The following is a 24,236-nucleotide window of genomic DNA, read 5'->3' as shown; positions in this document are numbered from 1 at the left end:
ATAGAACATGTCCTATTATTGTCCGCATTACGGACAAGGATAGTACTGTTCTATTAGGGGCCAGCTGTTCCGTTCCGCAAAATACGGAATGCACACGGATGTCATCTGTATTTTTTTCCGATCCGTTTTTTTCGGACCGCAAAACACATACGGTCATGTGCATGAGGCCTTAAAAGGACTGTCCTGTCATGAACCGAGATACTTACCTGCAATTATTTTCCATAGTTCTTGCAGCTTGGATGCTTTTTAGCTCATTTCCGTTGAGAGCTGTGACACATGACTTTTCAGGGTTTTTCGGGGAACTGAATATATATATATATATATAACCAATCTTCAGGGTCAACTCTGTTGATCAGCTGTTTGAAAAGCATGCAAATCCCGTGTGTCCAATGGCTATGAAGTCACCGAAGAAGAGTCTACAGCGCTCACCTCAGCATTGTAGCCCGTACAGCTGATCGGGCAGGGGTCCTCGGACTCGGACCCCTTCGATCAGATATTGATTACCCATCCTGAAGATATTTAACTTGGGGAAAATTCCTTTAAGCATAGATACAGTGCCTGGAGGGAGTCTGAAGTAGTCTTAGACACTCCTCCTGCCTCATCATTGGTTCAGGATGCTGCAGTTTTGCCTCCTCAAATTGGATGCTGTGTACAATCACCATCCCAGCACATGATCAGCAGGGAAAGACTATTATAAAGTACTGATTATCAAAGGGGTTCTCCAATGATTGATGTAGAAAATGAAAATCAGACCTCATATAGCTCGTGACAATCTCTTTCTAACAAACCTAGATCCAGCCCTGTACCTCACATGGATCCAGAGATCTCCACATTCATTGCTCCAATTGCTCTCCTGATTATCTTCAAGCTTGCAGCTCAGGGGGCATGTCCTTTCTGCTTTCTCCCTGTAATTGCCACAGCTTCCAACTGAATGTATGTCTAGTGGCAGTTAATGATTTAAAGGGACACTGACAGGGCCAATAAGCATATTGAGGTATATATATGCCACTACAGGTCTTATAATGGGTATTACAATCATATAAGTATCCCCCCTGTCCACATTATACATACAGTAAACTTTAAGTTTTATAACCTGCTCCTACGGTCTTCAATCTGCCCAAGGGGCGGCGTTTCACCTCTCTTGCGCCCAGCCAGCCTCCCCAACTGCCGCTTTGAAGCGCTGCCCAGCTCATGAATATTCAGTTTGCTGGGCGGCTTGTGCGGTCCCCGCTCTGAAGCGCTTCGCTTAACAGTGCCCGGCGCATGCGCCGGATCTTGTGAAGTCCGGTACAGTAAGCGCCGCCCAGCTCATCAATATTCACTTCGCTGGGCGGTGCTTACTGTCCCCGACTTCACAAGATCCGGCGCATGCGCAGGGCACTGTTCAGCGCAGCGCTTCAGAGCGGGGACCGCAGAAGCCGCCCAGCAAACTGAATATTCAGGAGCTGGGCGGCGCTTCCAAGCGGCAGTTGGGGGAGGCTGGCTGGGCACAAGAGAGGTGAAACGCCGCCCCTTGGGCAGATTGAAGACCGTTGGAGCAGGTTATAAAACTTAAAGTTTACTGTATGTATAATGTGGACAGGGGGGATACTTAGAAGATTGTAATACCCATTATAAGACCTGTAGTGCCATATATAGACCTCAATATGCTTATTGGCCCTGTCAGTGTCCCTTTAAACTGAGCACGTTTGACCAGCTCAGCGAGACAGACAAAAAAATAAGGAAAAGAACAAACAGCAGGTGGCGCTATACATATACATTTTATTGAATGGCTCAGTGGTTATACTAAATTTTTAATTACATGAAGCTACAAAAGTATTCAGATCCAGCTGCTAGTTTGACATATGTACAATATGCTTTGTAACACAACCCCTTTAAACCACCAGCGAGAATAAAAAGATGATTTTTAGGTAACATTTTCTTTAGGTCAGTAACATTAATAATTGTAAGAAGGAACAAGGAGCCGTCATTGACGGAAGATACGTGTCACCGAGGTTCCTGGCCTCGGTGAGGTAAGAACCGGATTTTCTTCCTGAAGTGTCAGTTCTGTAGTGCAGTCTGACACTTCAGCTGTCAGAATGGCTGTAAAGCCAATCCGGGCCGGTTCTTATTGGGAGCAGCCAAAGAGCAGGGTGGGTGGCTGTTCCCCACGGTTCCAGGCCGGGTTTTGGCTGGAATATAAAAACCCAGCCAGCATGTTCAGGTGGTGGATTATCCTCCATGACAGAGGAGTCTGTGGTCTGAGACACTGAGGGATCTGTTTGTGTGAGCCATAGGCTGGGGAAACAGGCCACTAAAGACTGCTGCGGACTCTGGGTGAAAATCATCTGCTGACCAGGTGACGTCTTTTTGCACTGTGAACTTTGTGTGGTGTGAACAGGCACCAAAACTGAACACTTTCTTTTGGCTTGTTTCTGGCTATGTGTGAATAAACACTGAACTTTGATTTAAACCTTGTTTTTTGCCTCTGTACTGCGTCCGCTTACCCTGCCTACCAAAGCGAATCCCCACATAATGTAGGTCATCAAAATTGGAGTAATTGCCCAAAGTAACTAATTTAAATTTCAGCTCTTCTTTTTTTTTTTTTTTTTTTTTTTTCCAGAAGCCCTTTGGAAAATATATGGGCAGCTGATTGTTAAGGGACATGTTAAAGATTTTAGCACTAAGCCTCCTTATCTCACATATTTTAAGACAAAATGGTAATGTTGCAGTTTTCTTTTTTTTTTATCACTGCCGCATCTACATCAAAAAAATAATTGCCTTCAGACCTTATATGAGGGATTTGGTACGGTTAAACCCTAGAACGTTGTAGAATCTCCAGTTGACACCTGCTTTGGTTTCTTAGATATTCCGAGACCACAACGCTTTGTCTCCAATTTTTCTGCGGGTCTCCGTGTCAGTCTTTACAGTTCCTCAAATTCACAGTCTGAAGTGTTTTTCACATTAAGGTTCACCATGTCTGCTAATTAAAAAGACTCACAGTGTTCTTTGCATACCCTTTCACCCTAACACGTGTCTAAAGAAAAAAAAATGTCAGCCTCTTCCAAATATTTTTTTCCATTTTTTGGGGGGGAAAAAAAATTCCACTCTTCTACCAAAACAGTCTAATTTAATGGTTCAATGTTCTAAGCATTTACAAAACAGATTTAACATAAAACAGCTGGTAGACACATATCTAGACATAATAACTTTTATATACCAGTACTGTTCATTGTGCTCAAATTCCACCAGTACTTTCTTCCACAAATTTCTGTAATGAATAATAACATTTTCTAGTTTGCAAAGTGGATCGCATCCATATCCATTAATCAGGCCAATTGCCTTAAAGAGGCAGGAACAGTACATATTTTATTCTTAACATATTAGAGAACATTATTTTAAAGGAATGGGACTATACCGCCTCAAATATAATTTTTGCTGCAGTATCAAAAGGAGTTTGCCGCTAGATTTGGGGCCATTAAACCACCAGCGTGTCATTGTACAGGTGTCAACCTGTCCCCTGTCAAAGGACTCTTAAAGAGGACCTTTCATGGGTTTATGTGTTAGAAACTGGTATGCTTACCAGGTAGGGCGGCCCCTACAGATGCAAGCACTTCCATCTGTTTTGGCGCTGTGTCCCCCGCTGTTTTTCCTGACTGATATGTTAATTTAGACAAATCGGTACAGGGAGGAGGAGACGGCCGGGTTTCTCAATGGGCGACTCCTTCTCCCTGACTGTAGCGCGGTCCATTCACCGCGGAGAGCGTCACAGCCAGCGAGAAGGTGAGCTGTTTTTTCTCCCTGGCTGTGACGCTCTCCGCTTCGATTGGACAGCGCTACAGCCAGGGAGAAGGGGACACCCATTGAGAAACCCATGAAAGGTCCTCTTTAAATTACTAGAGATGAGTTCAGTGGCATCCGGCGCATGTGCAGCGAAGCAAAGTGTACTTTCCTCGGCTTCATCTACACAATGTGCATGTGCTGGATGTTGCTGGACTCATGATGGAGCAGTAGGTCAAGCGTGCACCCTGCTGCTCCCTTCACTCTCTAACGGACTACTGAAGACAGCCAAGTACAGAAGGAATAGAACGGCAGGGTGCCTGCTTGATTTGCTGCTCCATCAGGATGAGGGAATGGGACCTGCCCTTTTGGGAGTGGTGGAAATCTCAGTGGTCAGATCCCAACCAATGAATTTAAAACTTGGTACAACCACTTTTATGTGTAATTGTTATGAATAATGGTTTTCCTGGCTGCCTTTACTACCATTGTTTGGGGGCAGTAGCTTTGCAACTGCCTTACCCTTGAATCTGGGTCAGTACCTCAATTTGTTTAGCCTGGTTAATTTAGGTTCAGCCCTACTGTAAGTCCTTGGGGTATCAGACAGACACAGTTAGTACTCAGTAAAAGTGACTGCGTCCAGATCCGCAGTCTTGTGAACAATTGGAATTGTTGCAGAATACAGTCCACTGTACATTCTTAAGTAACATGAAATCATGTGTTACTGATCAGCAAGTGTGGAGCCACTGTGCCAACTAACCAGTTTGGCAGTGGGCTAGCCCCTAAGGGCATTATTCTGGCACTTCCCTGGTATTCACTTAAAAAAAATGACCTGTCACCACGGAATTCATAATTTATATTTATATATATTTTTGTGGGAATAGATTCTGTAAAACCTGTAATTTATACATTTATATCTTTGCTTTTTCTACCTTCTGTGAACAGTATTGATACAGGGAGGAGATGTTATCGGTCATTGATAGCATTGTGTGCATAACTGTGCATAGAGAGATGGCTGTCACTCACTGATAACACCTCCCTCCTGTACCGATAACTGTTCACAGGAGGTGGAAAAATCTAATAAATTGCAAGTTGTACTGAATGTTTTCCTATATATCAGTCTGCTCAGCTGCTTCTCCTTCTATATAACATGATGCTTTCAGATTGCAATGCATTTTGTAGTGAAAGGTCCTGCAGGGATCTGGCCTTCACTGCAGGGAAGCAACCAGACCGCTACCTCCTTGGATAGTCCCAGTGTAATTGGCAGCTGACCCATAGGGCTCAGGGACTCTGTTGGAAGCACCAGGAGCTTAGGATATATAAATGCACCAAAATGTAGGAACCTGGTCAACGGGGAACCTAAAGCTCAGGCACCCTACAGCTGGAGAGGGTGCCTTAAATACCCAGAGACCTCCAGCCATTAGCTGAGGAAGGATTTGGAAGCACATGCCCTAAGGAGACAGAGGCTGGAGCACAAGACAGAAGCATAGCGGCAGCATGGTAGTACATATATCATGCCTGCAGAGGAGAGTAGGGCAACAGCGGACATAGACAGCTGACCTAACATAATGCTATTTGCTCACCATTGTCTCTATTAGAAAATGTAGGAGGCCCAATGATGACTTTTATTGGGAATTAATATTTATTTCTACAATTATTCTATTTCATTTTAGGCACAAATGTGTTTTAGTAATGGATTGTTTCTGACCTCATAAGTGTACAAAGCATAATTTCAATGGATGAAAAGCATTTGTGGACACTGCATGTCCTTGTGTTTATTTAGTTGTAATCTATGAAATAAGAAAAAGACTTGGTTTTGGAACCCGATTTAGGTTTGGATGATTTTTTCCTGGCTGAATTCTGTTTGCTTCTTTTTTAAGTTGATGAACTCTGCTTTCTGGGGAGAGCTAGAGGGTTTTGCTTTCTGGAAAATAGATCTCTCTAAATTTAATTTAGTTTTTAATGCAGAATAAAGTCTCTTTGCTTATCCCTATGCCACATACAGCCCATTTTCAACCTGTTCCAGATGCCGAAACATCTCAGATTTGAGACATACTAAAGACATAAAAGAACGCTGGACAAATCATAAAAGCGTTATAGATGATCATATAAAATATTAAACCAGTGACAACATATTGTGGACAGCAAAACCATGTTTAAACCATTTCCATGTGATCTCTTTGTACTACAGGGACCAAGACCTAAGAACAGGCAGTACATACATCATTGAATTTTCCTAGTTAATGTGGGGACTCGCTCTCAGGACAAGCGGACGCAATATAGATCAGTTTATAACTCAAAAACTTCAGTGTTTATTCACACTTGTTGCAAGTACATAGTACGAGAGTTCATTTGCAGTATTGGTATTAGTTCACACCCAGATAGCTCAAACAAGCAAAACAGTCACCTTTTGTCCTGGGTGTTAATCCACCCCCGACCGACATAGCTCAGAACAGCGCAGTCCTCCAGGATTCAGGCCTGGCACAAGGCTCAGATCCCGGTTCAGAGATTGCCTGAGCTCCAATGTCAGAGACAGATAAATCCCCACACCTGACACTGCTGGCTGTTTTTTTCTGACAAAACCCGGCCTGGAACGCGGGGAGTATTCACCCACCCAGCACTTTGACTACTCCCAGTAAGAGCCGTTACAGATCAGCTATTTGCAGCCATACTAAATAGCAAAGTGTCAAACAGCAACTGCTGCTGACACATGAAAACAGGCTCTTACTCCACCAAGGCCAGGAACCTCGGTGAGAACATACCTATAGTCCACAATGATTACTTGTATCTTCTTACATTAATAAGATAAGTAGACTTGTAGACATTTGAGTTGGGAGCAGTTATTTCAGTTTTATCAATATTGTATAAAGTATATGGCAGTTTACTATAGGTTCCATGTGTACCAATACAGTATATTGTGCATTGATACCATGCAGTGTGCTGCAGGGGCGTGTGCGAGTGTAGGTGGCTGGATGGGAGTTGTAGTTGTACTCACAGTTCTGATGATCCGTGGGCTCGTGCAGTGATGTGGAAGGGTGCACCTTTCTTCCTTTAAGGGCACTCTCTGGTTCTAGGGTTCTTCTGCCTGATAGCGATTGAGGTGCCCGAAGTGTTGCAGGTTTTGAGGTGCAAGACAGGGTCCCTATTGTTGTGACACCAACTTGCAATGTTGATATAAATAGGGTTGTAGCAGCACTTAAGGAAAAAAGTTGTATTGTCAAAAATAGTGGTGGTGCAAGCGGTGATGACTAGTCTGTAGTACCCCCTTTGTGCAAAATATAGAAGAAGACCGCAGCACTCTCAAGTCTTCAGAAAAGCTGTAATTTATTTACCAATATGTCTTCAGAAAAGCTGTAATTTATTCACCAATATGTCTTCAGAAAAGCTGTAATTTATTCACCAAAATGTGTGACATTTTGACCTTACGTGATTTTTTTCAAGCCTTGGTGAATAAATTACAGCTTTTCTGAAGACTTGATAGTGCTGCGGTCTTCTTCAATATTTTGGAGCAATGTTGACGCAGTTGTGCAGCAGAACAGTCCTTTACTGAAGAATTAAAATGCAAATATATCAATACAGTTCTTGGCATGCATGGACTGGCAGTTGGCACACAACATGCACTTTTCATAGATGTTACAGGTTTCACAGCTGCACAGGTAGTTGATAGGCCATAGTATCTCTTTAAAGTAGTTTTTCTTACTGTGTGCTTCTCTAGCTGACATAAGCATCCAGCATGGGGTGTAATACATCTTGTAAAGCTAGAAACAATAATGTTACACCGCGCGCTATGGTAGAAGTGATGCCAAACAAGTTAAACAGAGCGCCCTCCTCCTTATCACGTACTTTTCCACTATAGGCAGTAAATCTGTGCGTTCGTCCTACCTTTACTCAGATGTATCTGCCGCGATGTGGTGTTCCGTGATGGTCCACGTGTCTGTTCTGTGTTTAAAGCAGGGCAGGGGACGTGGATCCAGGGAAGGATGGCTGTGGCGTCGGCTTTTTATTATTAAGGTATTGGGCGATAATTCGCCCCGGCCGGGAGCAAACTATGCCCGTTACCTGTTTTGGATTAAAGCTCACGTCTGAGCTGGTGACGTCACCGTTGGTACGCTACGGGTAGCAGTGGAGGTCAATCCACCCGTAGCGTACCAACGGTGACGTCACCAGCTCAGACGTGAGCTTTAATCCAAAACAGGTAACGGGCATATTTTGCTACCGGCCGGGGCGAATTATCGCCCAATACCTTAATAATAAAAAGCCGACGCCACAGCCATCCTTCCCTGGATCCACGTCCCCTGCCCTGCTTTAAACACAGAACAGACACGTGGACCATCACGGAACACCACATCGCGGCAGATACATCTGAGTAAAGGTAGGACGAACGCACAGATTTACTGCCTATAGTGGAAAAGTACGTGATAAGGAGGAGGGCGCTCTGTTTAACTTGTTTGGCATCACTTCTACCATAGCGCGCGGTGTAACATTATTGTTTCTAGTTTTTCTGCGTCTTGTACAGCTAGTCTGTACATTACTTTATTGGCAGGTTGCGGGACTGCTAATACACCGCTGCGAATCCCATGCGGTGTAGCGCTAGTTGACAGCGTTCTACATCTTGTAAAGCAATGCAGGGCAGTTCCCCCTAATGGCAGGCAAAAACTCTGCTCCTTTTTTTTAATAGCTTGCCATACTTACAACACATGTCCACAGAATCCACCTTGGGATGTGGTTATTTCTTACCATGGGCCAAACTGTTATTTGGTTTGCTCAGGCACTGGAGGTAACTCCTGTACATGCATATCATAGAGTCAATAAGTCCTTTCAGACAAGTTATTTCTACTGAACTTTCTCAATACTTCTCTGTTACATCTGGCCTACTCTTGTAGTTGTTCTCTGAGGCCCAGCTCTGGATGGATCGGGGTCTAGTTTGGCTCATGAATGAATGACATGTGCTCCTCTCACTTCTGAGCCTAAGCTCAGACTGTCTGACTAGTTTCTAGTACTCTGTACTCTCTCTCTATATGTGGAGGGTGACACCAGCCCCATATGGTGGCGGCTGTGGATATGGCCAATCAATACCTTGTGCATTCAAAATACAGTAAAGGCATGTTTTACACAGAAATACATTCACACTTTGCAGTGTACCGCAACTCTGCCGACCACACATGTGTCATTTATTCAAGTAACTCAACAGAGTGACTAGTATTGTGCTGACCTATGGGGCATGCAGACATAGCGGCTAAACATGGGCACTGGTGTCTGGGACCCAATGACCCCTTTGCCACATAAGAAGACACCAGTATTATAAATGGCATAGGTGAGGACCAGGAGCAACATCTGTGTAAAAGAGCTTCAGGCTATGTTAAAATTCATTATTTTGGATGGAAAGAATAGAGCTGCATGCATCGCGTCGGAACCCAGCAGATCCTTGTAAGTAACCGGTCTGTCGGTCTCCAGAGGTGTCCATTGTGCAACACTGCATTGTGGTTTCTGTTTGTAATGAAACCCATGATGTAGATTTAAATAGAGAACAGCACAACTAATTTTTAGAATCAGGGATAGTATTACATATGTAGCTAATTCTTTTGTTCAAGATTTGATGAGGATTTCAATGTGGATTCTGTGCCAAAATCCTCATTGAATCCACTAACAAATCACGTCCAATATATGTGAGTAGGGTTTATATAAGCCTGTTCACATGCACTGGAAGAAATCAAAATAATTATTTAAGAAAATGATTAGGATAGATTAGAAGCTGTAAGGTTAACCCTAATGGATTGGGCTAATCCTTGTTCGAATCTGTGGTACATCCAACTGCACATCCACAGCAAAAAGCTGAGTGTGAGTGTCGGATTTGCAGCAGATCCCCTAGACAAATCCAATCCAATTGTCTGTACTCAGATAGATGTTTTCTAAAGACAAAAGGAACCTTCTCCGTAAGCTTGTAAGCCTGGAGCTGTTGTATTGTGTGCTGACACATTAGTGTATCGTCGGATGAGCCTGCCATTTTCAGCTTTGTCAGCCAACAATCTACTGTATATGGGGAGCTGCCGAGAAAAGGATTGAGCAGGTTGATTTTTGTTGCCCAATCCTTTTGTTTTTCTTGGAGATAAGCCACCGCCAGAGATACCTGGTACCGACTTTCTCCTCGTGCTTCACTGAAAACAAATATGGGTTTGGCTGAACCGCCAAGTCAGGAGAGATTGCAGCTGACAGCTAGTGAAGTTGTATAGGGACCTTAAGTTGCACAACTTTTTGTACCCCCTTTGTTTTCTAGATTGTTTTCCTGTGTATACTATGAGATCCAAATGTCACTATAAAAAAACTGGGCACTGGGGCACCGAAAGGAGTTAGTTATTTTAGTTCCTCGTTCTTTCTTATACGATATGAAGTAATGTACAGCACAAGCCTGCATCAAGCAGGATATCACAAAAACCAAAAATTATTACAAGTTTGATCTTTACATCCAACTTTTTAGGTGTTTAACTAGTGTAGAAAGAACTACTGTATATGTCCCACACACGGATATGCTTCAAGTAGACCATCAGCATTTCCATAATAAGTTATTGCAAATAAACTTTGGTTTAGTGAAAAAGTTGCCTCCCACCAGGAACAGCTGGTAGGCTCTCAACATTTATGACATACTTATAGAGTATGGTTGAGACTTTGATTCTGGTCAGCGACATAGTCATTCATTTTCTTAAGAAAAAATTGTAACGTACTAGGGAATCTGAGACATCTAAAATTTTCACACCACCAACAAAAATAATAAAATGAAAATGTACCTTGAAGTGAACGAGGTAATAAACAGAGAAACTGGAGATGCCTGACCAAGACCAACATTGTGTATGAACACCTTCAAGCCTTTGTGAAAGAGTGTGTGACAATACCATATAAAGTTATATAATATCTCACGAGTCCTCCTGGGAATGTGAAATCATGCCATGCAGATCCTATTTTCATGCCTTTGATGAAAGACATAAAGAGGATGAGCACGTTATGTATTGAGCAGGATAAAGGAATTGGTATATCTAAATCCCCCTCCCAAAATTTACGAGCAAAGAAATCTAAGACCTCTTTAGATCAACATGTCTCGCAGAGTCTCTCAAGTTATTCCAAGGGATAAATTCCAGAGTTATTACATTATACCTGATGCTACATCTCAAAATATGAAACATTAAATTTGAGAAGGAACATGGTGGGTAAAGGGTAATTGCTCCTAAGATTGCAATGAAGTTGTAGAAAAGTTGAACTTCCACTGTCCCAGCAGTTAGTTTCAGACTGGGGTACGGTAATCCTAATGTTGATCTATACATGACATGGTAATGCCAATGTCTACTTTTAATTAAGTTTGAAGCTTGCCATACATGTTAGATGTTTGTCGGCCGAACCCACCGATTTTGGTGAGATTGTCTGACCATCCACTATGTATGGACGGTTTCCCAATTCTTCCCTCATAGGATAGGCATAGGGCCATCCTTCATATAAGATAGCGCCAGGGGCTATCCATAGTATTCAGTATATTGGGCAGACTAGATGGGCCAAATGGTTCTTATCTGCCGACACATTCTATGTTTCTATGTTTCAGATGTCAGGGGAGAGAAGAGGCAGCTTGTTGGTTTTCAACACAGCCAATCCATTTCTTCTCAGGGAGATAAGCCACCCGCCAGAAGTTGATTCTTCCCCCATTCACAACACATGCATGTTTGGCTGAGTGTGCATGTGTATTTAGAGATCAGAGATAGCTGTTGGCCAAATGAGCATTCAGCTGACAGTTATCTCACATATATAGCTGGCTTAATATGAATTTGGGAACCGAAGGTCCCTGGAGCAGTGCCCCGCCATTCTCTATAATGGTTTAGGCTACTTTCACATCTGCGTTTTCCTTTTTTAGGTTTTGCGATCCGGCACAGGCTCTCAAAACTGGAGGAAAACGCTTCTGCTTTGTCCACTTTCATTATCAATGGGGACATAACTGAACAAACCGGAATGGAGGGCATTAGAATACATTCCGTTCTGGTTTGTTACGTTCTGTGACCGGACGCAAAATCGCTGCAAGCAGCAGTTTTGTGTCCGGCATGGGAAACTGAAGAAGCCAGATCCGGCACAAAAACCATATAAGTCAATGGTGCCGTATCTAGTTTTTGCAGACACAAAAAAAAACTGAATCCGGCGCCCATTGACTTACAATGGTTTTAGTGCCGGATACGGTTTCTTCAATACAACTGGATCCATTCACAACGGATGCAGCCAATTGTATTATTTGACCGGATGCGTTTTCCCCTGCCGGATCTCAAACCGGACAGCATAAATGCATATGTAAAAGTAGCCTTACATGCATCTGCTGGGAGTATGAGTCATCATCAGCTCTGCGCAGGCGTCGCTGTTGCGCCTTTTGTGCTGGTTGGCAGGCGGCGTGCCACGGATTTCTTGATGGTAGCAGTTAAGTGTAAGTGATTGTTTCTCCTTTTATTCCCCTATGCCCTGTATATAACATTATAGAGCTTATTATCCTTGCAGTGTTTCCTCCAGTACTGGGTGCATCCTTGGCATATGAGTTACGGTAATTTTCTTGCCATATAGTGTCATCTTCAGTTCTGGCTAGAGTAAAAAGATAGATAAAGATGTGTGCAAGGAGGGTATTTTGCTATTTAAAAATGCCAAAGCAGTCCCTGATTAGAGTATCCAGCCCCTGGACAACCTGTGATCAACTTAATTTCTTGTGAATTTTCTAACAAAAGGGTTTGTCCAAAGTACACATCCCCTTTAATAACAGAGTAATGGTGCCGGCAGATGTGATGTTTATCAATAAGTAAATAATTTTTCGAGAATTTGGTGCAAAATAAACATAAAATGTTGAGCAGGTAAATAAAATAACAATGCTCAATAAAGATACCAGCAGAATAATAACTAATGATGTCACATAAATGAAGACGACATTTTGGATTCTTGATACAGATGTAGAGTAGTAGAGTTAACACACATGCTTAACTAGACGTGTTAACTAAACTAGTTTTGTTAAGCCTCATTCACACGTCCGTGTCCGTGCTCAAATACGTGAGCAGGTGGTCAGTGATGCATGTTTCGTGTGTCCATTTTCTTTGCTGTCCGTTTTGCATCCGTGGTTTTCACGGACCCATAGGCTAAAGACACTGACCTACGGAGCGTGCCAAAAAACTCATGTCTGAATACACACATAAAATGAATGGGGACGTGTGCTGTCCGCGAAACACCGACACACTGAAACACTTAAAGCCGACACTTTCAATGGCTTTTCAGTGGCTGTTGTTTTGGGATATCACGAGGAGTTAAGAAATTTGAGTTCAGAGTTTGATTGTTAACTCTGCTATATCCGTACAATGGAATTATGGCTGTTGTATTAGAACATGCGTATCTTGGATCGTCAGGAAAGATATTTTTATGGTATCTTTTGTTCACTCTGGTTTTGAACATGAAATTATTTTGGCATAGGTGATTGAATTCTGCATGTCTGCTCTGATTTTTCTCAACAGACTGTACTTTTATAAGATGTGCTTTTTGACATTTTATGAGCAATTCACAGTTTATAGAGTATAGAGAAAAACTGATCCCTGAAAATGTAACCAGAACATTCAAAATATGTAAAGTGTAAAGAAAATGTTAGTATTCTACAGTGGTCAGGAAACTGATTATCTTTTTTATGACTCTTTCCCGTTATTAAAACAAAGGCAATTCTCTCAACTAGAAGCCATTACAGATCACTGGTCTCTGACCACCTCTGCAGGGAGAGATGGAGCTGGATGCTGGTAGGGCAAAAACTTGAATTCCAGGCTCACATAAAATCCATCCATATTTTATTCCATCTTTATAAAACGGGTCTATTTTTGCAGACCCGTTTTGAGCTCTACGTGAGCTCTTTAGCTGCATATCGTGCTATACAAAAATATTCACTATATATAAAAACATTAGTAGGCTGCACCCGTATCATAGGGTTTCTCCCCATACATGTGTTCAAAATCAGCACAATATGAGCCTCGTGGCTTCCTTAAACAGCTGATTGGGAAGGGGGGGGAGGCTGGTAGTTGGACCCCTGCTGATCTCATGTTGATTACCTATTTTTAAGATAGGCTAGTGATGGCTGACCTCCAGCACTCCAGCTCTGGTGAAACTACGACTCCCAGTACGCTCCATTCATTTCTATGGAGTTATGAGAACATGAAATATATTGTTATGGATCTTTTTGTTTTTGGTTATTTCATTTATCAAAAACAGAATCAGTAAATTGGATTTCCGGGTGAGATTATAATGTTTCATGAAGCGAAATGGATATACTAGGAAATTTCCTATGAATGATTATGAGCAGCCATATGACATCACTGAACTCGTTTTATCAAATAAATTTGAACTCAGACAGACAGACGAACCATATGGTTGCCCCATATGTCCCAGTGAACACCTTTATATATTCTTTGCTAAAATAAAATGAAAACGCAGCTGAGAAGGACTAACAAAATACCGTACAATCCCCAAGGCACGCTGTACATGGAAGACCCCACTGGGCACATTATCAATTACACAAAGTTGCATTTTCCGAATATGCCAATTGTTAAAAATAAAAACCAACGACCAGGAGCCTCAATTCCCTCCGAAACATGAAGGCTCTGGAACATAACACCCAAGAGAACATGATTCATGTTGAAATGCTCTTTAGAACCAGACCCCAAAAATGTAATTTTAGATGGTGGTGATAACGGTTTAAATAAAACAATGTTTAAGACTCCCACATGAGAAGTTTAGTGGAAAAATATGCTGATAATAACCCAATTAGGAGAAGTTCCTAAGTAGATTTCTGTACCAAGTCTGTGGCAAAATTAGCCATTACAAACAAAATCTAATTTGGAAAATGTAAACGGCCTAATCTGTTTAAGACATTTGAAGAGCTGCCTTAGATTATTGCCATTCAGAAATAAAACAAGCCGGTTCCTAGTAATAAATGAGCGTTCCCAACCAGAATACTGTAATGGCCTTTGTTATGTCTAAATGGAATGTGAAGCGAGACATTTCTTTCTGCACAATTCTAAATATGCTTTGATATTACCACATTATTAGCCGGAGGAATATCATTATGCTGTGTGTGTATACAGTTTTTATGTTCCCAGAAGCACATGGTTTATGCAAACATCAATGCTGTTTGGAACTGATTTTGTTGATTTCCAGAAGGAAGAAAAGCCCACAGTACATACAGTAATCCAGAACCTAGAAGGACTACTGTGCTGCCTGGGGCTTAAAGGGCTCATCTGAGATTAGGGAAAGGTTCTTCAGATTTTTCTTAGAAACAGCACCACTCTTGTGCTTGGGCTGCGTCTGGTATTGCAGCTGATACCAAATCAAGTGAATGTGCCACAATAAAAGACAGCCCGTGGGCAAGGACAAGACTGTTTCTGGAAAATGTGCGAACCCTTTCAATGACCTCAGTTCAACTATCTAAAAGTAATGACTCAGAGCATCCTTGAGAAGTGCATGATGTATTCTAATAATGGCCTTATTGGCCAAAAGGCATCTTGCTGTTATAGTCATAGCATATGTGTACCAGATGGCGTCATGGTCATGACCACCTGGTGGTGCTCAGCTGATCAGGAGGTGCCATTATTAACCTATGCCACATGGACTTTAACTGTTCCCTGGACATAAGTTTGAGGCCACACATACATTAGTACCTGATGAGGTGTCTTACAGTGTGCATTGTACAGGTCTTCTTTTGTCCAGAAAGACCATCACATCCATCCAAGGGCTGTGTCTGGTATTGCAGCTCATCGCCTTTTAAGTGAGATCATTTTTTATAACTGGACAAACCTTAAGATTCTGGACCAAAACTGTACCTGACCATCAGTGATATCAAATGCTGGTAGATATATGTATAATGACATCACAATCTGAAGGTCAATGTACTGTACAATATAAAAACAGTGTTAGATCTGTTAAACACAACTACATCATTATAGGGTTGTTCCCATCTGAGACAATTATGGCTTGTACATAAATGTCAAATAGGTGTGCAGGTCCCACCTTTTGGTATCCGCTCCAGTATCCAGACTGGGGTCCTGAAGTGAAGGGAGAGCAAGATGCGCATGCGTGACCACCCTCTATTCACTGCTATGGGTAAATGGACGGCTGGCTGTGCTCGCCTGGTTTGATCTCCATTCACTCCTTATGGGACTTTCAACAATAGCTGAGCACACTGACACTTATAGCATTGGATGGGACAACCCCAATAAAAAGATATATGGGTAAGTGACTTGTATGACATTTTACACAACATAAATATCAATTATTGAGGTGTGACAACCCAATTAAAGGGGATGTCCCAAGAAAAATATTCTACAGTTTTCTAACCAGCACCTGGATCTGAATACTTTTGTAATTGCATGTATTAAAAATTTTGTATAGCCACTGAGTTATTCAATAGAATGTATCTGTCTAGCGCCACCTGCTGTTTGCTCTTTATCTTATTTCTTTGTCCGGCTCACTGACGTGGACGCACATGCTCAGTTCCAATCTTTGACTGCCCCCTGAGCTGTGATAGGGAGAGCATGAACACGCCCCCTGAGCTGCAGCAGAACAGACACTCCCCTTGAGCTGCCAGCTTGATATAAATCTAGCAGAGCAATGATTGTGAAGATCTCTGGATCCATGTGAGGTACGGGGATGGTTCTAACTTTGTTAGAAAGAGATTGCCATGTCCTATATGATGTCTCTTTTTCTTTTCTTACAATAATCATGAGAGAACCCCTTGAAGCAATGTACATAATATGTGACTATACCTTTGCATTGCCTACTCATAGCATTGCCATTTTCTTCTAATCTACAAGCCCAGTAGGATCCAATCCCCTATTTTATTTTTGTTCTGGGACTGAGATGTAGACACTTGTCCTATAGAAGTCAGTAATCACTATTGAAGTACCTTCACTGAAGACATTTGGTCATGAGCCAAAAGAGTCTCCTATTAAGGAGCCCGATATATTGCTTGACTACATGATAAACATACTCAGTGACTCCTCTTGTTTTAGGACGCTGGTGAAATGGTTCGTTCATTTGTTGGTGGTTTGGAACTTATCGTGAACTTGTTGAAATCCGAACACATAGAAGTGCTGGCGAGCGTCTGCGCGGCCATTACTAACATAGCCAAAGACGAGGAGAATTTGGCAGTCATAACAGATCATGGAGTGGTTCCCTTGCTATCAGCGCTGGCAAACACGGTATGTACATGAACGCGACCCATGTTACATGATAGTCCTCATGAAAAAACATAAAAATTCCTGCAAGTCTGTATCAATATAAATAGTCCGAACGTTAAATGGCATTTGATTTCAGACATGTTTAGTGTCCAAGAGAATAAGTGTTGGGTCATTATGTCAGAAAGGAAGGGCGGATGATGACAACCTATACTGAAACGGCCAGTCATCTAGAATATCTGTAATAAATAGCTGCTGTGTTTGAGCCACACTTGCCACGTGTACTAAAATCAGAATGAGAATCCTGGGAATCACTTGTCCTCAGCACTAATAAAACTAAATGTTCAATTCTTGGCCATTTAGGCCTCAGAAGATAGGATATTCCTCCAATAAGCTGCTGATAAACCAAAAATGTCCCCTGGATTCCCTCTCCAAACCACTAAATCATTTCGATGAATACAGTACAGTGTTACGGCTGTGTACCTCATGGCCAGAGGCATACAAATAAGACATTACATAACAGCTATAATGGCATGTGTAGCCATGATTTCTGATCTGTCGTACGGAAATATTGTAAGCAGATAGTTAAAGGGCTTCTGTCACCCCCAAAACACATAATTTTTTTGGTGGCTTGTTAAAATCCTTATTTAATGACTATTCCCTATATAGGGTTCTTACCTTTTTTTCTGTGCCTTCGTTTCCATAAAAATCGATCTTTTAAAATATGCAAATCGCTTCACTACCAGCAAGTAGGGCGTCTACTTGCTGGTAGCCGCCGCAAAAAAACGCCCCCTCCTCCTGTTGATTGACAGGGCCAGCGATCACTCTCCTCCTCCGGCTGGCCCTGTCAGCATTTCAAATCCCACGCCTGTCTTCATTCGGCGCAGGCGCTCTGAGAGAAGGAGGCTCGCCTCCTCAGCACTCCCTCAGTGCGCCTGCGCCGATGACGTCTTCTCTTTCGGTGACGTCATTGGCGCAGGCGCACTGAGGGAGTGCTGAGGAGGCGAGCCTCCTTCTCTCAGAGCGCCTGCGCCGAATGAAGACAGGCGCGGGATTTGAAATGCTGACAGGGCCAGCCGGAGGAGGAGAGTGATCGCTGGCCCTGTCAATCAACAGGAGGAGGGGGCGGTTTTTTGCAGCGGCTACCAGCAAGTAGACGCCCTACTTGCTGGTAGTAAAGCGATTTGCATATTTTAAAAGATCGAATCTTATGGAAACGAAGGCACAGACAAAGGTAAGAACCCTATATAGGGAATAGTCATTAAATAAGGATTTTAACAAGCCCAAAAAGAATAAAGTGTTTTGGGGGTGACAGAAGCCCTTTAAAATAAATATAGCCATTGCCTGATGCCTATATGGCGTCTCTCATCAATCTTGTCAGTTAACAGGGTTCACCCTTAAAGTGTAACGGTCATTTCAGTTTATTTTCTAATATTGTATAGGGACAAGGATGTTCAGGGCCGATTCTAGCTTTTCTGCTGCCTGAGGCGAAAAATGAAATGGATCCCCAATACTATACCGCAGAAACAGTCCCCCTGAAAATACTGGTACCACACAGAAAAATACCCCCTTACCTTTCAGATCAGACCCCCATATCAAACCCCAGATGAGAACCCCATTAGACCTCCATGTCAGAAACCCCCCATCTCAGACCAGACCCCATCAGACCTCTCAGACCCCCATTAGACTGCCCAGGCCTCAGACCAGACCTCCAGACCCCCATATCAGACCCCATTAAACCTCCAGACCTCCATTAGACTTCCAGACCCCATATCAAACCTCCAGACCCCTATATCATACCCCAAGCCCCTATATCAGACCCCCATTAGACTTACAGACCCCCATATCAGAACTCCAGACCCCTATATCAGACCCCCAAGCCCCTATATCAGACCCCCATTAGACTTCCAGACCCCCATATCAGACCTCAGACCAGACCACCATATCAGACCCCCATTAGACCTCCAGGCCCCCATTAGACTTACAGACAGCCAACCAGCCCTCCATATTAGACCTCAGACCCCCATTAGATCTCAGATCCCCCATATTAGACCTCAGATCAGACTGTAAAATGAATAAATTAACTTACCTCTCTTGCTCCGCTGCTCCTCACCCTGTCCGGCAGTCTCCCTGGCTCTCATCTCTTCTCAGGGCCCGCACCGCGCGGTCACCTGACTGCCTGCAGCGTCAGGTCACAGTGCACTCTGTATGTCCTGACGCTGCAGGCAGCCAGGACACAGCACCGCGAGACCTGAGAAGAACAACCAGGAGAAGGGGTAAGTACAGCGCTCACAGCACTTCACTCCCCCACTTCCTGCTTACTAGTGAGCGCTTCCATTATGGTAGCAATCCTTTATAAGATACATTGCATCTTATAAAGGGAGACTACAGCGCCACTGGCAAGGGGGGCATCCGCCACATGCTGTGCCGATGCCACCCCTTCAAAGCCAGCACAAGATGCCGCCTGAGGCGAGATTCTCATCACGCCTCATGGCCAAAGCGGGCCTGAGGATGTTAAACCTCTTTGTAATATACTTTATTAGGGAAAGATGCTTCTTTGTACTAGAAACCAGGGTGTAAAGTGTCTTCTTAACAAAGCTCTAACTAAGTGTTGCTAAGGAGAGTCTGTCTTCAGTCTTCAGCATTCTGCTGAGCACTGAAGATACTTTTGTGTAGCAAGTCAGACAAGCAGGGTGATGGGCAGTGGTAGTTGGGGCACATATACATAGTCAGGGGCTGGGGTAGTGACAAGAGGCGTCTTCAGCGCTCAGTAGAACTGAAGACTGAAGACAGTCTCTCTTTAGCAATGCTCATTTACAGCTTTGCTAACACAACTGTATACACCTTTTTTCTTGTACAAAGAAACACTTTCCCTATTACAGTATATTACAAGAATGTTTAACCTCTCTGTTCCTGAACTATATTGAAGATGAACTGAAACGACAGTTACACATTAAAGGGCTTTTCATATAGTCGATTAGGGTATCCTGAGTTCATAGCAGGGCTCCTCATGTCTTTGCCAGAATAGAGGGCAGTTCAAACAGTGGCTCTTGCTCTGAAGGACCTGTCCTGCATTACACAGACAACCCATTGGCCTTGATTTAAATGGACACTGTGTAATGCTTAGTTTTTCCTGTTTCGGTGCTGTGGGAATGGAAATCTGTCTAATCTGTAATTGCTGGCAAAATAACTTTTACTAAATAATGTTTCGAAATAAGTGACCTGTTAGGTATTAACGAGGTTCCCTCATAAAGACAGCTCCTGTCCATATACACTATTATATCTGTTCTGTTATGTACCCCGACTAGTAAAGGTTTGGAATTGTGAAATTAGACCATAAATGTCTGGAAATTCCAGATTATTGAATGCCTTTTATATAAGTGTTGCATTTCCTAAAAAAATAGATAAAACACTGTCACGATCTATTGTATTCTTCAACAATAACAATAATGCATATTAGATATTAGTGTATTATTATATTTTCACACATTAATACATATTATATTACTTAATATATTTTCTTATGGTTATTGGAAATTTGCTATAGAAAATGTTTTTCTTCACAATTTCCATTCAAATATTAACCATTTCATTGTTCCCAGTCGTTTCTTATTTGCTCCACCATTGTTGTTTTTGGCACATTAATAAGGCATACATGAATTCCTAAAAGGTCCTGAGTTTATATCATATTTTAGTAGGTTGTTATATAATATCAAAAAGTTAATATGTGAGTCTATAATTGAAAAAGGATCTGCTAGTAAGACTTGCGGCCACAAGCTCCTAACCCTGTGTCTCGCTCCTATCACTCCCATGACACCTGGCTGCTAAAAAAAATCTTAGCAAGTCCACGTCTCCCTCCCTGCGCACAAAAACAGCATGCTGAAGACGGCAATAAAACCTAAGATAAAATTTCACTCATAAGATTTTGATGGCACCTAAGGCTTGACAACCCCTTGCTTCTTGTTCGTGGAAAGCCAATAACACGAATACTTTCTTTACCACAGCGTGAAAATCTCTCCATATTTTTTAAGCATTATCCTACCCGCCAAGGGATCTTTAAAGAAAATGATGACTTTTTCAAAGGAAAATTTTTAAAAATGTCTTGTATAGTTTCAAGCCTTGCTCAGAAAAAAAAAAAAGTACATGATCTTCTTTGTTTTCTCTAGACGGATGATAAACTAAGGCGCCACTTGGCCGATGCAATATCACGTTGCTGCAGGTGGGGGAACAATAGAGTGGCATTTGGAGAAGCTAATGCCGTGGCTCCTCTGGTACGGTACCTGAAATCAAGTGACCCCGCAGTTCACCGCGCTACAGCTCAAGCTCTGTATCAGCTCTCCGAGGACGCTAACAACTGCATAATGATGCATGAGCACGGAGTTGTTAAAGTAAGTCCTGTTCAACCTATTCTAACATAGACTTAATACTCAAGTTATTAAAAGGGTTCTTTTCATATTGATGGTCTATCCTCAAGATAGGTGAGGGTCTGACTCCTGGCACCCCCACTGATCAGCTGTTTCAGGAAGCCACAACACTTACTGGAGCTCTGGGGCGCACTGCGACCTCCTTATAGCTCACCAAGCACAGTGCCGTACATTGTATAGCAGTTGTGCTTGGTATTGCAGCTCATCCCCATTCACTTGAATGAAAATGAGCTGCACCTAGGCCAGGTGATCGATGAACATGACATTACATGGCCTAGGAAGATATCTAAGCGCTCACGGAGTTGCACGGCCTTTTCATACAGCTGGTCAGCACAAATAGACACTCTTGAAAAAGACCCTAGTGAGGGTCAATACATGGTGGGGGTCATTTATTAATATTAATAACCCAAAGATGTATTCATTATTAACAACCCATATATCTGGCGGTGGATCTGCCGAAGATATGAAGAGGCGTAGGCCTCTACATAACTTTGCCGCATCCAGTGCCTGTCTAAATGTAAGCCAGCTTCCTAGCTGGCTTACATTTAAACAATTTTCTATGCCTGAAACAGTAGAAGATGATGAATGAGAAGGGCCTGCCGGCCATCTGATTCAATCATTGCATCTGTCTGTCTGTTCTGTCCAATCCATCCTAGTTTTGGTTTTGGACTCCATTATAGGCCAATAAGACCTACAAGAGTATGTGCGGATCTGTCTTAACTATCATGGCTTTGTTACAAACGGAAGCAGTCACTATAGTATGAATGGAGCCTACGGAAAAGCTGTGGAGAACTTTGAACTAATATACAAAATAGGTCAACTCAACCAACCGTGACTTCTAGGCATTACATTTAAACAGGTTTTCTGGTGAAGTTATGGTATATCACTGGGATTTAATATTTACTGGGATCAGGGGCCACAGCACAAGTAAAACACGGCAGACTTTTTCCCTCCGCTGAACGACTCCTGATCCAGTGCTGTATCAGTATTGTAGAACAACCCCATCCACAGCAATAGAGCGGTTTACTGCACAGTTTCTTGGCGGGAGCAGTACTAAGCTAAGAAAGTGCTTAAGAAGCCTTGACCGCCTTGTACTTGCAATCATGGGCTTCCCAATGGTCAAAACTCCCTGATCATGAAGTTATTGCATATTCCAGCAAACACCATAACTTCATATTGTCCATATCGTACTTTAAAAGGAATCTATCAGATCTTGTGTTCCCTATTAAGTGCAGTACTACATGATTAGTGCTACTTCTGCAGACCCCAGATCACAAATCTCCATATTTACCCTCATTCTCCTGCTCTGCACCAGTAAACCAACCCTGGAATGTATTGAGAGGACTCATCCTAAAGTCCTCTCCATTTTGTGCTTGCTCAGAAGTCCTCTGTAAGCAAGGCCAGTTTATGGGGGTCAGTATGGACATATAAATTAGTGATCTGAGGTCAGCGGCAGCGCTGTCCACTTTGTGTACTTCATGGGACTTGAGGGATCTGACGGATTCCCTTTAATTTTAACATCATATTTCACATTGGTGTAGTATCGAGTGCATTTAAGTAGTTCCCACTCAGTCGGAACCAATATAGTGACATTTGGAGAAGCCGGTCTTGTGGCACCACTGGTCCCAGTACACAATGGAGCTGTTTGCTCAAGACAAAATGGTTTGCGTCCAGCAGAATAGGGCCCTATACAAGTCTTGTTTTGTCTCTTTGTATATACTGCTTAGTGCAAATGATAGCTAATAATCGTGCTTACGTCAGGTCTTTAGTGTCTGAAGTGTGATGTTCCCCTTAAAAGATTGCTCATTATTACTGTCATGGATCTTGCTCTAATAATTGAGCCTCTATCAACAAATCCCACATTCTTCTCATCAAAGACCCATTCATCCATCGCTTCCTTATTTTGCGGTCAGGCACGTATTATTTTCCTGCCCCTTTTCATGTTAATATTTGTTTTTATTGAAAGTAAATTCTCATGGTAAAGGGGAACTTAATTACGTAACATAAAAGCTCTATTCAGGAGTAAGGGCGCTGATGTAGAGTAGACCATTTACCAGATGCTGAAGAAGCAGCAGGAAACTCATCCACCTAAACCAAGAATTAGAAAGCATTTTTGTCTTGTCTTCCAGAAGCGGACTAATTACACCTAATTATTAAGTAGCTGCCATTTATTTGTGTTATTATTGCTAGAACTGATGACGTCCATGCAGCACAGTGGCGGAGACGGCGTCAATTATGGTGACGCCTGTCACTTGATATTAATTAGTTAGTCTTTACCGTGCCAAAAACAAGCTCACTGGTTAATCCATCATCCCCAGAATAACACGTTTGCTGCAGCGGAGTCTACTACTGCATCAATCATATCACTCCCGGTTTACAAAGACAGGCGAACACGTTGAACTCCATCACTTTTTGCAGACTTTATTTATTTTAGGAAAGGGGCGGCTGGATGGTAAAAACCCTTAAAACATAAGTTCAACTGTGTTTAAAGGGACGTCAGGTGTAAGATTCTCTGCAGTCCGATGCTTCTAGGCTCGTTGTCAGAATCCTGTTTAGATCGAGGGTTCCCTTCATTATATAAAGTCACCAAGTGGGCAATGGGTTTCCAAGTCTTTGCGTTCTTCTTTTTCTTTTAAAGTCTGGGAAGTTTGGAATCCTTGTAACTAAAGTTAGTTTTTGAGAAAAATAAAATAAAAAACTAGAGTAAAGCTGTCACGCTACTTGGCTTTTGGACCATACAACAAGTGCTGCATTATAGTCTGTCTGATCCCATCTAGGGGGAAAAATTTGGCAAAGCAGACTTATCTCTACCTAAATGTTTGCATTAGGGGGAAATTTATCACGATAG

General features: G+C 42.5%; 1 protein-coding gene across 1 annotated transcript in view; it reads left to right on the top strand.

The window, feature by feature from the left end:
• ODAD2 (outer dynein arm docking complex subunit 2) overlaps window positions 1-24,236 on the top strand; it is a 142,695-nt gene that overhangs the window by 104,966 nt on the left and 13,493 nt on the right. Inside the window, exons 18-19 of the mRNA XM_044294472.1 lie at window positions 16,800-16,988; window positions 21,131-21,352. Of these exons, the coding sequence (XP_044150407.1) occupies window positions 16,800-16,988; window positions 21,131-21,352 (411 nt within the window). The remainder of the gene's footprint in view (window positions 1-16,799; window positions 16,989-21,130; window positions 21,353-24,236) is intronic.

The sequence above is a fragment of the Bufo gargarizans genome, chromosome 5, assembly GCF_014858855.1.
Source record: "Bufo gargarizans isolate SCDJY-AF-19 chromosome 5, ASM1485885v1, whole genome shotgun sequence".
Lineage (NCBI taxonomy): Eukaryota > Metazoa > Chordata > Amphibia > Anura > Bufonidae > Bufo > Bufo gargarizans.
The sequence above is the reverse complement of the archived record's forward strand: the minus strand, read 5'-3'. Positions and strand labels throughout refer to the sequence as shown.